The sequence below is a fragment of the Nesoenas mayeri genome (genome assembly GCF_963082525.1).
Source record: "Nesoenas mayeri genome assembly, chromosome: 15".
NCBI classification, from domain to species: domain Eukaryota; kingdom Metazoa; phylum Chordata; class Aves; order Columbiformes; family Columbidae; genus Nesoenas; species Nesoenas mayeri.
This window is the reverse complement of record NC_137559.1, coordinates 6,501,885-6,516,351: the sequence shown is the minus strand read 5'-3', so window position 1 is coordinate 6,516,351 and position 14,467 is coordinate 6,501,885. Positions and strand designations below refer to the sequence as shown.

The 14,467-nt window shown below is 43.0% G+C and overlaps 1 protein-coding gene across 5 annotated transcripts in view; it reads left to right on the top strand.

Moving 5' to 3' along the window:
* ARHGAP17 (Rho GTPase activating protein 17) overlaps window positions 1–14,467 on the top strand; it is a 39,361-nt gene that overhangs the window by 23,929 nt on the left and 965 nt on the right. The window contains exons 10-20 of one of the 5 annotated variants that reach the window (XM_080354242.1): window positions 1,974–2,101; window positions 2,484–2,595; window positions 3,165–3,246; window positions 3,702–3,782; window positions 4,067–4,180; window positions 4,550–4,641; window positions 4,774–4,930; window positions 6,136–6,372; window positions 8,337–8,500; window positions 8,904–9,515; window positions 10,523–10,546. In XM_080354242.1, the coding sequence (XP_080210368.1) occupies window positions 1,974–2,101; window positions 2,484–2,595; window positions 3,165–3,246; window positions 3,702–3,782; window positions 4,067–4,180; window positions 4,550–4,641; window positions 4,774–4,930; window positions 6,136–6,372; window positions 8,337–8,500; window positions 8,904–9,515; window positions 10,523–10,545 (1,802 nt within the window). In that variant the 3' untranslated portion in view covers window position 10,546. Of the gene's footprint in view, window positions 1–1,973; window positions 2,102–2,483; window positions 2,596–3,164; window positions 3,247–3,701; window positions 3,783–4,066; window positions 4,181–4,549; window positions 4,642–4,773; window positions 4,931–6,135; window positions 6,373–8,336; window positions 8,501–8,903; window positions 9,516–10,498; window positions 10,547–14,467 lie in introns of all 5 variants that reach the window. The other 4 variants (XM_080354241.1, XM_080354240.1, XM_080354239.1 and 1 more) reach the window with 4 other exon arrangements.

The following is a 14,467-nucleotide window of genomic DNA, read 5'->3' as shown; positions in this document are numbered from 1 at the left end:
TTGCCTGTGCCACCTATGCACAATGTTCTCCTCCTGTATCTTGATTCTCTTGCATGCAGACTGACTTAATAAGGCCATTTTGATCTACTTAACAATTTTACATTCCCAAGCATAATTCCATCTTTGTGTTCTCTGGAGTTCTCCAGCCATATTTTAACACATTAATAAAATATTAAGGATCTGTCTGATACCCAAGAGAGTAAAGGAGGGATTTTTCTATTTGCTTGCACTTTTTTCTTGATATCACATGACTGTTGCTAGTTCACACCTGGCTTTTTAGGCCAATGAGAGTTTTGTTGTGATTGAGGAACTTCTTAGGGTCTTTGCTTCTTGAATAATTGCTAGATGATTAGCAGAAAAACTCCCTTTATTCTAAGGAGCTAGACTCGTTTTCCTTCTTTTAAGAAATCCTTTATCCCAGTGTGCATAGCTGGATAATGGAGTGTTTGGATTATTGTGTTGAATATCAGGAGTTAAGAAAAGCAAGTAATACAGCTTCACCTCTCCCCCATGCCACTGAGCTTGTTGTTGTCAGCAGGGGTTAAGGTGTCTCAGTAACAGCTGGTGTGAAGATGCACTGTTGGTGTGGAATTGCTGTCCTGAACACTGGCTGTACTGTCTATTAATCTGCTAATTGCTTTGAATGAGAAGTAGGCTGAAAAAAGTCTGAACCAAATGTAACCTGAGCTGAGCAAGACTCAAGTATCTTCAGTTATGGACCACATGCAAGTCATAAAAGATGAACCGTTTAACTAAATATATCAATAAATATGAGCATCTTGCAAAAGGATGATCTAGAATATCTGTAGTTCTGATGAGAGATGCAGTAATGCGAACAAACGATGCTGACACAGCATCAGGGCTGCACTGTGGCTTATGGAAGGTTCTCTGTTTACAGATATGATTGCTGGAAATTTGTTGCTTAGCTGCTTTGTACAAACTTTTCACAGGACAAACGCATCAGAGGAAATGGGCCACCTGAGCAGCTGCCCGGGGCTCTAAGGGCTCCGGTGCCTGAGCGCAGGGCAGGACCTCAGGGGTGGTTCTGCTGTTGTGTAGTCCCTGTGACTTTGAACAACCACTAAGATTTCTCTTCCTAATGTTACTTGCAAAACTGGGAAAAATGACCTTACGAAGGATGTAGTTGATGTGGTTTCATAAAGAAAAAGGGTAAATTAAATCCTTTGCAGAAGCACGTTGTGTCTTCAGAAGACTCTTTCACAGTCTGCTGCTTTCTTGGCCTTTTTTTCTGCATAAAATAGTAACGCATCTGTACTAACAATAACCTTTTACATCTGCATTTTTTCAGTTGAGACAGCAGAAATGGGTGAAAAACTAAATTGTAGGATACAAGAAATTCACATTGAATTTGGAGAAACTTGTTCCAATTTTTACTTTAAAAGTTAAGCAATAATTGAGAAATTGAATTGAAAATTTATGCAAGTGTTAGTAGTGGGCTGTTTATGTGCTAAGTCTAATTGAGGCTGTTGACATCCATTTTAAGTTGTTTATTCCTTAAATCAGCAATAAACTTTGTGTTAACAGCTCAGTTTTATCCACCTTAAGTACATGTAAAACTAAGATCAGCCCACGTCATGCAATCTGGACAATATTTGGCTCCAAGTTTCTCTCAAAGCCAGGCCTTTTGGTGTCTTGGCAAATGAGGATTAATGTAATTTGCAGTTATGTAGTGGCACTTGTTTTGAGTCCTAGTGGGACGTGTACTTCCCGTTACACAGAGGATTTGTGTGTGACATTCCAGCCAGAAAGATGCAGAAGTATTTCTTCTCCAACACCAGCAGGCTCATTTTCTCTTTACTCATGGTATAAGGGACTTTACCAATCACGGGCTGTAAAACTCCTACTGTATTCTGCAAATTCCTTTGCTGTACTGGAGGCTGCTTTCTTTTCTTGTGTGGGACACAATTCAAGTGTTAGATACTCTGCTCAGTGTTTTGATACTTTCCAACTAGACAAATGGACTGAAAAACCAGCTTTTGGAACTCCATTAGAAGAGCATCTCAAGCGCAGTGGCCGTGAAATTGCAGTCCCGATTGAAGCCTGTGTGATGATGCTGCTGGAAACAGGAATGAGAGAGGAGGTGGGTAAATACCGTATCACGGGCTGGGAGAGGTAGGAAAAAAGACCTCGGTCACGCTTGTAGACCGGTGTCTGTCCTCTTCAAGTTGCTTAAGTAGTTTTGTTCATTAGTGTGGTTGATAAATGTTTTGCAACAGAAAAGCTTTCAGTTCTACTTGAATTATTTTTGAGATGAATGCACCTAGATTGAAAATGAGAGGGCCGAGGGTGAGAGGTACTTAAAACGTGATCAGATGGCAGCGGCACAAGAAAAGCTGGTGGGGTCAGAAGTGGGAGGTGAAGACACCGAACTTGAAACTGCTCTGAAAGAGTTGTAAAACTTCTACTGTTTCACGCTTGTATTAATGTGTTCTTACCACTGGAATTCGATTTCTATTATGCAGGGCTTATTCAGAATTGCTGCTGGAGCCTCCAAGTTAAAAAAGCTGAAAGCTGCCTTGGATTGTTCAACTTCCCAGCTTGATGAATTTTATTCCGATCCCCATGCTGTTGCAGGTATTGTGGATGTTCTGATCAAAACGAGGTATAAATTGATAAAATGCAAGTTTATGCTGCTCATCTAACTGTTGATTTGCTGCAGTGTAACGTGTTGATCTCTGTGTAGATAACACTGTCAATGAAAATAAATTGAAATAACACTTCATTGCATAACTTAGCACAGATAAGTATAGGGTACACACACTCATCACATTTGTATTCATATCTGCGTGCCAGAGCAGCGTTAAAATTCAGGTGGTTGTAGTAATCTCAATATCACATTTCTTGTCACGACTAGAGTGTTAACGTGATCAAGGGAGACTGGAGCCATATGTAAGCAGACCTTCAATAAGGTCTTTGTTCTGACGAGATGTTTCATATTTTATAGTTTCTGTCAAATTACAGTAATTACTGGAAGACTTCTTGTGTTCAGTGTTGAGCAGATACACTGTGAAGTGTCAGGTCTTGCCACTGTTTCACAGGAACTTGGGTCCTGTTGCACAGATAAAATTGCATATCTGAGGATAGAATTTTAAATGAAGACCGAAAGCATCAGCTCAGAAGCCTCTTTCTGCTCTGCATTGCAGGTGCCTTGAAATCCTATTTGCGAGAGCTGCCAGAACCTCTAATGACCTACAGCCTGTATGAAGAATGGACACAAGCTGCAAAGTAAGCATACTAGAAATAGTTACAAATATGTAGAATGTTTTCCTATATATCACATTCGTTTCTTCGTATATGAATCCCAAAGAAAAGGCCAAGCTCACACAGTTTACTTTTCAATTTCTGCTCTTAACAGGTAAATATTTTGTGTAACGAATTATTTAAATTTTGTGGTTTAGCTTAACATTAGTTGCACGAAAATGTTGTGAAATACCTATTTTATGTTTAAACCTAAGGGCTGTTTCAGACTATAGGCTGCATAGTATTGATGATTAAGCAGGTTTTTTGTTGCAGGTAGAGATAATTCAGGGGTTGGACAGGCAGGTTACTGAATTACTGACTACAAAACAGTGCATTTATTTTGCATAAGTGGAAGGTTATACAGTCATCTTTGTCCACTGCAGAAACAACAAATTTCTGATCTGAAAGTAAGATGTAATGGATTTTTTTTTTCCTTTCAGTATTCAGGACCAGGATAAGAAGCTACAAGAGTTATGGAGGATTTGTAACAGATTACCGAAGCATTATCACGCAAACTTCAGGTCTGTATGAACATCTGTGGACTGGCAGCGCAGCTGCTTTGCTGGGGAGCAGTTGTGTTCCATTTTGTTAAGGTGGGACATGCTTTCTGTTCTACCCGGTTCAACTTTCATGACTCGTGAGCAGAACCTCAGTAGCCAGTTACCAAGCAGGAAGGCTGTTCATCATATTTCTGATTTGTTGCGGGCTGTCTTTTTGAGTTCTGGAATTTTTTACTTAGTTGCTTTCAACAAGAAAGAAATTCTCTTTAGTTCCTGCTGTTTAATTCTTTATTTCTTTTTTGTAGGTATTTAATCAAATTTTTAGCAAAGCTTGCACAGAACAGCGATGTTAACAAAATGACACCCAGCAATATTGCGATAGTCCTGGGCCCCAACTTGTTATGGGCAAAGAATGAAGGGTAAGTTGTTTTAGGAAATCTACAAAACAGAACTTCCATGAAGCTGTAGAATTTCTTGTCAGACTATTTTAAATTGAATAGACTATTCACAGCAACAGGCTATTTGTCTAAAAAATATTTCAAATGCTCTTTCAAGCTGTGCCTCAAGATCCTTACAGTCGTGCATCTTTGTAGGAGTGTTTTCAAATGCTGTGAACGTTACTGAACAGGCTCACTTTCATCAAAGGGTGAACTTAATCTTTATGTGGTACTTAGGAGTCTCGATACATCATGCTTAGCATGATTTGTCATTTAGGTAACATGGGGTTTTTTTTAATTTCCTTAATTTATTAGAACTCTGTATAAAGTGTTCTGCAAATCTCTCTGCAGATCCCTTGCTGAAATGGCAGCAGCGACTTCAGTCCATGTGGTAGCAGTTATTGAGCCAATTATCCAGCACGCTGACTGGTTCTTCCCTGGAGGTAAATTCTTGCCATAGTTAAAAGAATTTTGTATTTGTGATAATCCTACACATGTAAATCTCCGATAGCTTTTTGCAGTGAGGCGCTGGTCTGTGTATGTGTGTCTCAGGATACATTCTGTCTGTCTTTCAGATCAAGATTTCAATGTGTCTGGTGCATTTGTTGCAATTCCTGCTGTTAATTCAAATCACTTGTCGCACACTGGGAGCGACCATGAATGTGGGACACTGGAACGGAAGAGGCCTGTCAGTATGACCGTGATGGAAGGGGATTTATTGAAGAAGGAAAGGTACGTGTCATTCTCCGGTTAGGTTTCGGTTATTGCCCCACTACTGAGGATGTAATCAGACACGCTTTTATTGGTCTGAGGAGGAGAATTTCATGGAAGTACTATAGGTAACAATAGTGATTTATTTCCCCCTCCATGTTATTGCAGCCTGAGGAAGGTTCAAAGGTAACGTACTGGTATTTGCTTCCGTTTATACTCTGTGCATGATGGAAAACACAAGCAGACAATTACTGCATACAGTGACCATTTTCCTATGACAGATTTGGGGGGTCTAAAATCCACTGAAACAGAAGTGTATCTAGTAGCATCTATCAGTATCTAACTTCTGATATTCCATGGCTTCTTTTTCAAAGCCCATAAGCTGAGGTGGTGTTACCTGATGCCTTCATGATAAGACTTCTGAGTTGATGATGGTACAGTATACCACAGCAAGCAGTAGAACGCTAAAAAATAAAAACAAAATGTGCTGTTTTCCCATATAACATGTAGTGCAACATTCATTTATTATCACTCATATCATGAATATTCAAGTGATGTGCTGTTTTGTTTTTTAGCTGTTTATGCAAATGTGAAATTGTTAACCTGAGTGTTAACTCTGGCTAGCCACATGCACATTTGTCAGCACTGACAGAAGAAAATCAATTCAAGATTCACTGTCTTTAACACAAGAAGGATAAAATTGAATTCTAGAATAAATGTGCTGTATACATTCTAAAATCTGTTAGAGTTTTAGTTTGTTCTCATACACACATACGATACACACCATGATTTGTGTGTATCCAGTGGCTTTTTCTTGTCTGTCTTGAAACCTGTACTGTAACTTAGAGATAGTGTTTAATAGAAACAAAATTCATGTGGCAGAATATATTGAGCAAGGAGATATTCTGGTATGTAAGGAAATGTATGTATTTACATGTAAAATTACTGAGTTGTTTGACCTCATTGTCATCAACGTCTGTCTCCAAATGTCCTTGAGTAGTTTGTTCCCCTGATGTTCAGCTTCCCCCTGCGTGGTTCAGCCAAATAGTTGCATGTCTTAACATTACCGGTGTTAACGCATTAAGTCAAGGCTTTCCTTGTCGCTGCTTTGCATGCTGAGCAGCAGGGGTTGCATTTGTCTCTGGGTTATAACATCCCGTCGTCCTGTTGCTTTAGTGACCCGGTGTTGGCTGGCGTGCTGTGTTCACTCTCTCTTCTTTCTGTAGCTTTGGTGTGAAGGTTGTGGACTTCCAAGCGACCCCGCGGCGATGTGGCACTATTAGTAGAAAGCACACATCCCCGGCCTTCCAGCCGCCCCTGCCGCCCCCCGAGGCCGGCGCGCTGGCGCAGGCTGCGGAGCAGCACGCACAGGCGGCTGCGCCCGAACCCGGCGCGCTGGGCGCTGCGCTGTTCTCTGCTGCCGCAGCTGAACACGTGCCGAGCCAAGGCAGCGAGGACAGCAGGTAAGAGGCACGGCGGCTGCTGCGGGGCCTTGGCAGCTGCTCCAGCAGCAATCTGGGGTGTCGGCTGTGTCCTCTTCACAAGGCACCTCACCGAGCTGGGGTGTGTGGTGGCAGCTGTGAAGGTTTCTTGGGTGCGGGCAGAAGTGCTGTGCTCTCCTGCCGTGCGTATTGTCCCAGAATTGATCTTCCAAAATAACATACCTTGTTCTATATGATCCAGAATGAATCTTCTAAAAAAAGAGGATTCTTTTTTGGGGGGAAAAATGGTGATAAAAACACTAAAAAAGACTGTACTTGTGCTACCCATGTTGGCCTTTCCAAGTTATGCCCTAGATGTGTCCACACAGTCTGACTGTCAGTTTGCTGCTGAAAGAACAAAACTTACCGGTGGCAATACTAGAAACCTGTTGGTCTTGTATGTTGTTTCTCGTATGTGTTATCTGGATATGTCTTTTTTTTGTCTGTAGCAAGTGTTAGCAATGACCAGACCTGCTTGCTAGAAAACTGGAAGTTGATCTATCATATTTCAATATTAGTTTGTTTAGGCAAAGCATGTATACAGGCTTTTTTGTTACTTAATTACTATCGAAACTCTGTGCAATCACGTCTCTAATATTAGTATACACCGACTCCTTGCCTCTTCCTTTCACGTATGGTGAAAGCAGCACTTTGCTTTCAATATTTCTGTGGTCTGAGTGATACAACAAGCCGTATGCGAAGGCCTGTGGTGCTCTCCAAACATGGACCTCTCGCACTGCAACTCACAGTAGAACACCACTGTGGGGGTTGATGCAGCGTTGACTCTTTTGCATATAGTTTTTGTTCTCAGGTGACATTTTTACACAAACAACTCATTTGGAAATCCCCTGCAGACTAATATTTCTACAGATATCTTCTGTGGCAGAGACAGCTGAAACGAAACCTTGAGAAAAGCGTCTAAAAGCTGCATTTAAAATCTGGCCAGACTCTGTGTTCAAGTACTTGCAATTTATTAACAGCATCTGGAGAAATTAGGATTGCCATGTGCTAGTAAAAGTGATGGAAATTTAGGCTTTTTGAAATGAATGAGATGCTGCAAGAGACTGTAAAATAGAGAAATGAGTGAAGGCTGCAAGTGTGTACAGGAGGATGGGCACTGCCCAGCGCCCCTCAGCTGCTGTTCCCTCCATCGCCAAAGGTCGGGAAGACCTGAGCTTCCTCATCTGAATCCCAGCGGTTTTACAGGGCTTGCTCCCTTGAGACAAGGTCTGGTCTCCCAGCAAGATAAAAGTTGAACTCCAGTGGGGTGGAGAGAAGATTTTGGGCAGCCAACAATGGCAAAGGTGCCTCTGCTGTGAGCACGGTGGCTCCTGCGGTCCCTGCGCCCTCCTAAGGGCTCCCTAGGGCTCTGGAACTGACTCCATCTGCCTCACTTGGATGCTACACGGAGCAAGTTAATTCCCGTCCCTGGGCCTTCTTCTGGCAGAGCTTCACAGATTGCCATCCCTTGGTCTGTAGTGGCTGGGTCTTACCAGAGAACTGCCAGCGAATGGATATGATGCTGTGACAGTGTTCTGAGAAGGCCAACAACCATAGGGGTGACAGATACATTTGAATGAGGAAATTGGGAAAGTAATATCATATGAACTGTCATGTTGGGAACCTGTTTTTAAAGGATCTGCAAATACATTGTGGGTTAGCATGGAGACTCTCCTAGATATCAGTATTGCATTCAAACAGATACGGTGACACTGCAGAACTACTTGGATTCCCGATTTAATTTAATTTAATTTGCTTGCCTAAAGCTGCTTGTTTGAGGAGCTGTAGCACTGTTCAGTCTTGGCGAACAGCAGACAGCGCAGGTTTTTGGAAGCGTTTGAGGGTCAGAATTGTAGCACAGTTAGCAACGCGAACCTGAGCAGGTGCAGCTGATCTGAGCAAGGCATTTTGCAATCATCTTCTAACTTGGGATTTTTAATTTTCAGTACCTCCAAACCTAAGGACAACGCGTCTTCAGTTACTCCTCCACCCGTGAGGAATGGTGGGCACGCGGGCACTGTGCAGAACCAGCCGACAAGTAGCACTAATCAGCTTTCTGTTAATCAGCCACAGAATGCGGCAGGTCCCAGTCCCCACGCAATGAGGAGAGGTACGTTTTTTCATTTGGTTTTCAAGCCACTAAGTTCCCATTCTTTATGTACTGCAAACATGCCTACTGAAATAACTTTATCGGTATATCTCACTGTATTACAGACAACACTTTAATTCATTTGCATTTCACTAAGGCCCAGCTATAAATGCACCTTTGAATCCTGGACTCTTTCATGAATGTTGTTTATACCAGCACTGTTTAACAAAATCACTCAAAGACTATTGATCAGTAAACCTGTGTACACATTTCTGTGGGCTCTTATTGATATTGCTTTTATTTGATAATATACTGTTTCATTTGGATAATGTACTTGCGTGCTCTTTTGTGCTACTGCTTGCTTTCTTTTGGGATTTTGGTTTCCCAAGACACAAGGGTGAAATCTCGCCTGTTCCCTTGACAGCTGTAAAGAAGCCAGCGCCAGCACCCCCCAAGCCAGCCAACCCCCCGCCGGCACAACCGGGCAGCCAGAGTCCTGCCCCGGCCACTCAGCCACCCTCTGTCTCTCCAAAACCACCTGCCAGAAGTTCTTCTCCTCCTGCTCAACATGCCAACCTGGGAGCAGCCCCGAGCTCCAGTTCGCAGGTCTCTGCTCCTCGGCGATCCTCCAGCAGCCTGTCCCCGCTCCAGGCTCCCAGCCACCCGCCCCCGCAGCCCCCGGCACAGGCGACTCCTCCGCTGCAGCCCAAAGCAAACAGCCAGACACCTCCCGCTGCGCCGGGCAGCGAGCACGGACCCGAGCAGCCCTGTTACACTCCTCCGCAGACCCCGACGCCGCCCGACACCCCCCCTCTGGGAAAACACCCCACGAGTTCCCTGGCGTCACAGCCACAACCCGCTCCAGAACCCTCCCGTCCCCACTCCCCGCCCCAGAGCGGGACGCTGCCGCGGCCACGGCCCGTCCCCAAACCCCGCAACAGACCCAGCGTGCCCCCTCCGCCCCACCCCGCTTCGCAGCCGGCCGGAGAAGGCCTTAGTGCGAATCCCACGCAAACGGCTTCCAAAATAGTGACAGGTGAGTGGATCCTTTCGCATTCGGTGTCTCCTCAGGGAGGGGAAATGAAGAAAATAATGCCCGTAGCTGTAGATTGCTTTTGGAGGGGGAAAACAAGAAGCACAAATAACAGTTAAAACACGAAATTGCTCATTTCCAGTTAAAATGCCCACCCAGCTGTTCTGTGCGTGAGAGTTTGGAGCACTTCCGTAGTGGAGGTTGTCACTGCTGAGGCAGAAGCATTTGAGAGAAACCTAAATTGGCTTGCTTTGTTTTATTTATTTGCTTTATTTATTTCCTGCTTTGGAAGCAAAACACTATTATAGCAACCAGCCCTCTAGGGCTTTCTCCAGGCACAGGCTCATGGCAGCCTCAGTTATGCTGATACACCTGTTGCCAAAAACCCCCAAATATTTGGTGGAGGGAGAAGTGTCACCAAGGACAGGATATTTCAATACATACAGAAGATCAGAAAGTGCCAAAAGTGGCCACTGATACATGTTTTAATAGACAAGATACTAAAACAGGGAATGTTTTACCGTATGAGAACAAAGTCTTCTGATGTGCTTGAAGCTGGACATCCAGAAGCTGAAGAATCATATACACTTACTATATATCTTGGGTCAGTTTCTAGATAGATCTTCATATTTTCAGTGCAGCCGCCTTCTTCTGTTTTCAGACATTCATGAAGGAGAGAAACTTTGTCTTCTCACAGGACCTTCATGAACCTTGGAGTTCCTGTAGGGATAATAGTAATTGAAATTTTGGGCAAAAAAAGTGAAATAATGTAACTGCTGAGGACAGTCAAAACTAGCAGATCTTGAAATGTTCTATGAGGCTCTGCTTATTTTAGGACATGTTGAAGGAAGTGATAATGAATGTAGGAGACTAATGCTTTTAAATCTACTTATATTTAATAATGGTTAAAACTTACCAATGACACTGCAGCTTCTCTAGAATGACTAATGTATTGGAATGCAAAGTGTAAATTCTGTTGCTAACAGCTTTACCCCATGATGCCTTCACAGGTGGGGATGGTTACTGCGAATAAGGTTTGTACTTACCAGAAACATGCAGCATAAGCTAAAATGCTCCTGCACAGCAGTATTTTATTTGTAGCTTTATTTTGTATATGCGCTTTGGAGTATGTGCTCTGTCAACTCTGTGTTACCTCATCACTACATGTCATTCTGTTTGTAAGAGTTTAAGACCTATGCTGCTTAATTTTAATAGTCCTGTGAACATTGTTATTCCCTAAAACAAATTGTAAAAATAACTATAATGAAGCAAGCGACACTTCATACAAAGCCACCAGAACTACTAGTCCACAAGTCAAGTGTGAAGCAGTGACCCGTTGAAAACAGGTTTGATCTTATCAGTGCAGGCAAATATTCAAGTTAGTGGGTTTTTCCTACAAGTCAGTGTTTTATGGTTGCATTTTAATGTAGCTTTCACTTCAGGTTCTCGGTTATTTTTAACTACTTAGAATTGATTTGGCAAAACACGTGTTGATGTGACTAAACCCCTGTGCAGACAAGCACCCAGCAGCATCTGCGCTCTGACACGTTTGCATCCTGCCAGCTCTGGCCTCACTAATATTAATAGCACTAGTCTGGTAATCACAGCTACCAATGACACATTAATAATCTTAATATCCTTATGGGTGGGCTAGAGATGCTGCGTTTCAGGTACCAACTGCGTGACAGGCTGAATTCCTGAATTATCTCAAGATTTGACTGTTAAGAGGAAAGATACTGAAATGAGTATTGGGTTGAGAAGTTGGAAGTACAGTTTTCTTAAACTTGAGAAATTTGCCATAAATGAGCTGCTTAAGCAACTAAAATGTAACTTGGCTTTTTAAAATAACAGACTTTTCCTCATTGTACTTCTGTCAGTAACTTTAAAATACAAGAGTAATTTATTGCAATTCAGAAATAAGGCTGGGCCCTGGATCTTTACAGCACTTCCAGATAAGTAAAGAAGGGGAACTGTGCTGATGAGTCCAACTTCAAAGGAAGACTTGAATTTTGAAGTCAGCTGACTGTGTTTATTTTCATTTGGGATTTTCTGGTTCTGAGGAAATAGCTTTAATGCTGGCGGACAGGTAGGGTGTGTTGTACCCCTGTGTAACTGGAGAAATACTTGTCTTTAAATCATCTCCAGGGGCTGCTTTGTTAGTGGGGGAGTTGAGGTAACACAAATGGAGTGATGGGCACATCCCAGGCTGGGCACAGACTGGTATAACAGCTCAGTGCCGGCTCCAGTGCCACTGGGGAAATAGAAGAAACACTGAAATGAGCAGCGTTGAAACAAAACGGTGTTAAAACTGCAGGGACTTAATATCATCCCTTCCCAGTGCAAACCCCAGCACATTGGCTGTGTAAGTTGTGTCTGGCAAACACTAGTATGAAAGCTGCCTTGCAGGAAAACTGGTAAAAGAAAGGTGATAGTGAAGGATTCTCTAGCAAAACTGATAAAGGAACCTAGAAAGTGAGTGTGTTTTAAAAAAACACCACCTGGGGAATAGCTGAAGTGAAATTTGGGCTCCCACACAGCAGCACACTTGGGACAGGAGCACCCACCTCTGCCAGGTCAGGCTGTTTTAAAGGATTAATGTTTGTTCCGAATTAACAACATTGCATATTGCGTCAGAGTATCTGCTCTGACGTTTACCTGTGCACATACAAGCACTTATTATAGACTGATTTATCTAATTCACAATGCGAAACAGCTGGTTTTAACTTTAACCTTAAGTAGTGGAGCAAGGGAAGACAGGTGGCAATAATGGGAGCAAAATGAAGTTGCCAGCAAGCTTCATCATTTCAGAACAGGAATTCTGAAATGTTTTCACGATACTGGTGAATTCCTTTGTCCGGGTACTGGACTTTAGTAATGCCTCAAATTCTATTTATGCTATTAAAGTAATAAGCCCTAGAAAAGAATATTCTAATCAAAAATTTTATTAAATAATCTAGATGTTTGACCTGCATTCAGTAGGAACTGTATGGGAAAGTTCGATGGTAAGGAAAAGGCATCTGATTGGCCAAAAATGTTGCTAATTGATAATCATGTGTGTGCTGCTGCCCACTACTAACCTGTCACAGTAACCCTGCTTGTGTTCTCATTAGCGTGGCATGCACAACGAATGGCTAATTGCTCGCTCTTCCATTAACATACTAAAAGTACTGGAGACCAGAATGTGTCAAGTTGTTCATGTTTTGACTGGCCAGTTCCACATTGTATCTCTTCCACGTACAGAAAATCCTCTCTAGAAATGCCTGTGTTTTGTTGTACAGAGTTTGATTTTGTATTTGAAGTGGCTGCACTGTTGTTTGTCACAAACGCTCCTTCCCTGTGTCACCTCCCGCTCTGTTCCCTCCTTTTCCAACTCACCCTCAGTAGGCAGCTAATGGTGGGGAGAACTCCTCACCTACAGCTCCAACGCACCTTTGGAACTGTAAATAAAGGCCCAAAGGTAACAGCAAAAAATGCAAGAAGAATTTGGGAACGTTCACACGATTGCAGTTTGTTCTCCTCTGTGATACTGCTTCTGTTGACAATAGTAAAAGTGACTAAAACAAATATCAGCCGACTTTAAAAGTACTTAAATTTTCATGTGCTGCAGAAACGGCAGTTTTGTGGTACAGTGGGAACAAAGGAGAACTGCTGATGTTAGGAAACTTGCTTTCATGGATCAGGGACTGATTTTAACACATGAATGTGAGGCTGAGTGCAAGGTGTGGGTTTAAAGTAGCCGCAGCAATTATTTCTTCATTGAACAGTGATGATGTCGGGGGTGCCACAGGCCCGGCACAGCCCAACCACCAGAACACCGGCTTTCGAAATGAGAATGAGGGCTGGGCAGAGAAATCTGGAAAAGATCCCCCAGCTGATGGTGTTTCCCAAGTCCCAGCAGTGCTGATGGGCTGTTCTGTGCCCGCTGCGTGATTTCGTTCACCACTGAAATGCCATCTTAGCAGAATGTGGTGCTTGCCCAGACTTGGGAGAACACGTGTAGCTCACAGCTCCCAAGAGAACAAATCCTGGAGTCCCATGATTGGGAAAGCCGCAGCGCTGCAGGTGTGAACACTGACCCATTCGTCGGTGTCACAGGACACACACTCGCTGCCCGTGGCGCGAGTCTGGCTCTGTGGGCACATGCTGAAAATGTCAGACTTTATGCTCAAGATATGAGTCGAAGACTTTATAGGAGGCCTGTCTATGCCACCTGTGTTTAAAAGCAAGGCATTTATTTGGATTCTTCATTGATTTAATGCTCTAAATGATTTTCTGTTTGGATCAGCTCCTGTGTTGTTGTAAGCGATGTTGTGGCATATTCTAGATTAGCTTTCCAAAATACTGACTTAATATTTTCAGTTATGTCTTTTTTGAACTGTTAGGGATTTTTCTGGTCCTACCAGGGTGGTCAGACATCAGAAATGCAACATTTTGAGCTCCTTCTTGGACACCTTGGTGGGAGCAAAAGTCTCCTCCCTTCAGAAGAGACAGAGAACATGATGTTCCCTGTTATACACAGGAAAGAGGTTTAATGTGCCATTTGGGTTAAATATTTTCTTCCTCTTGTGACGGTGCCTCCTTTTGACACCACACATGTTCCTGTTGCTCCTGAAAGCCGGAGGTGCTGGTTGCCAGGCTGATGATTTAGGTGCCCATTTTTTTTGCTAAGTGACCATTGAGTTTTGCCATGGAAGTCTGGAGCACCGAATCACTCTTAAGGGCACTGAAGAATCTGATAATAAACTGTACTTGCTGTCTCCCATTCTTCAGAAATAAATGTGGTTTCTTATTATGTACAAGACTAAAAAATGGTATGTGGGGGAAGCAGCTCCTGAGGTTTATTTAGTTTGGCTTAGCCTGTGTGTGTCCGTGTGTGCAGGTGCACATAGGTGCCAGTGTCTGTTTGAAAAGCCTTTGTCGGTCTTTCCTTTCCGTCTCTCTGAGGAGCTGCCCCA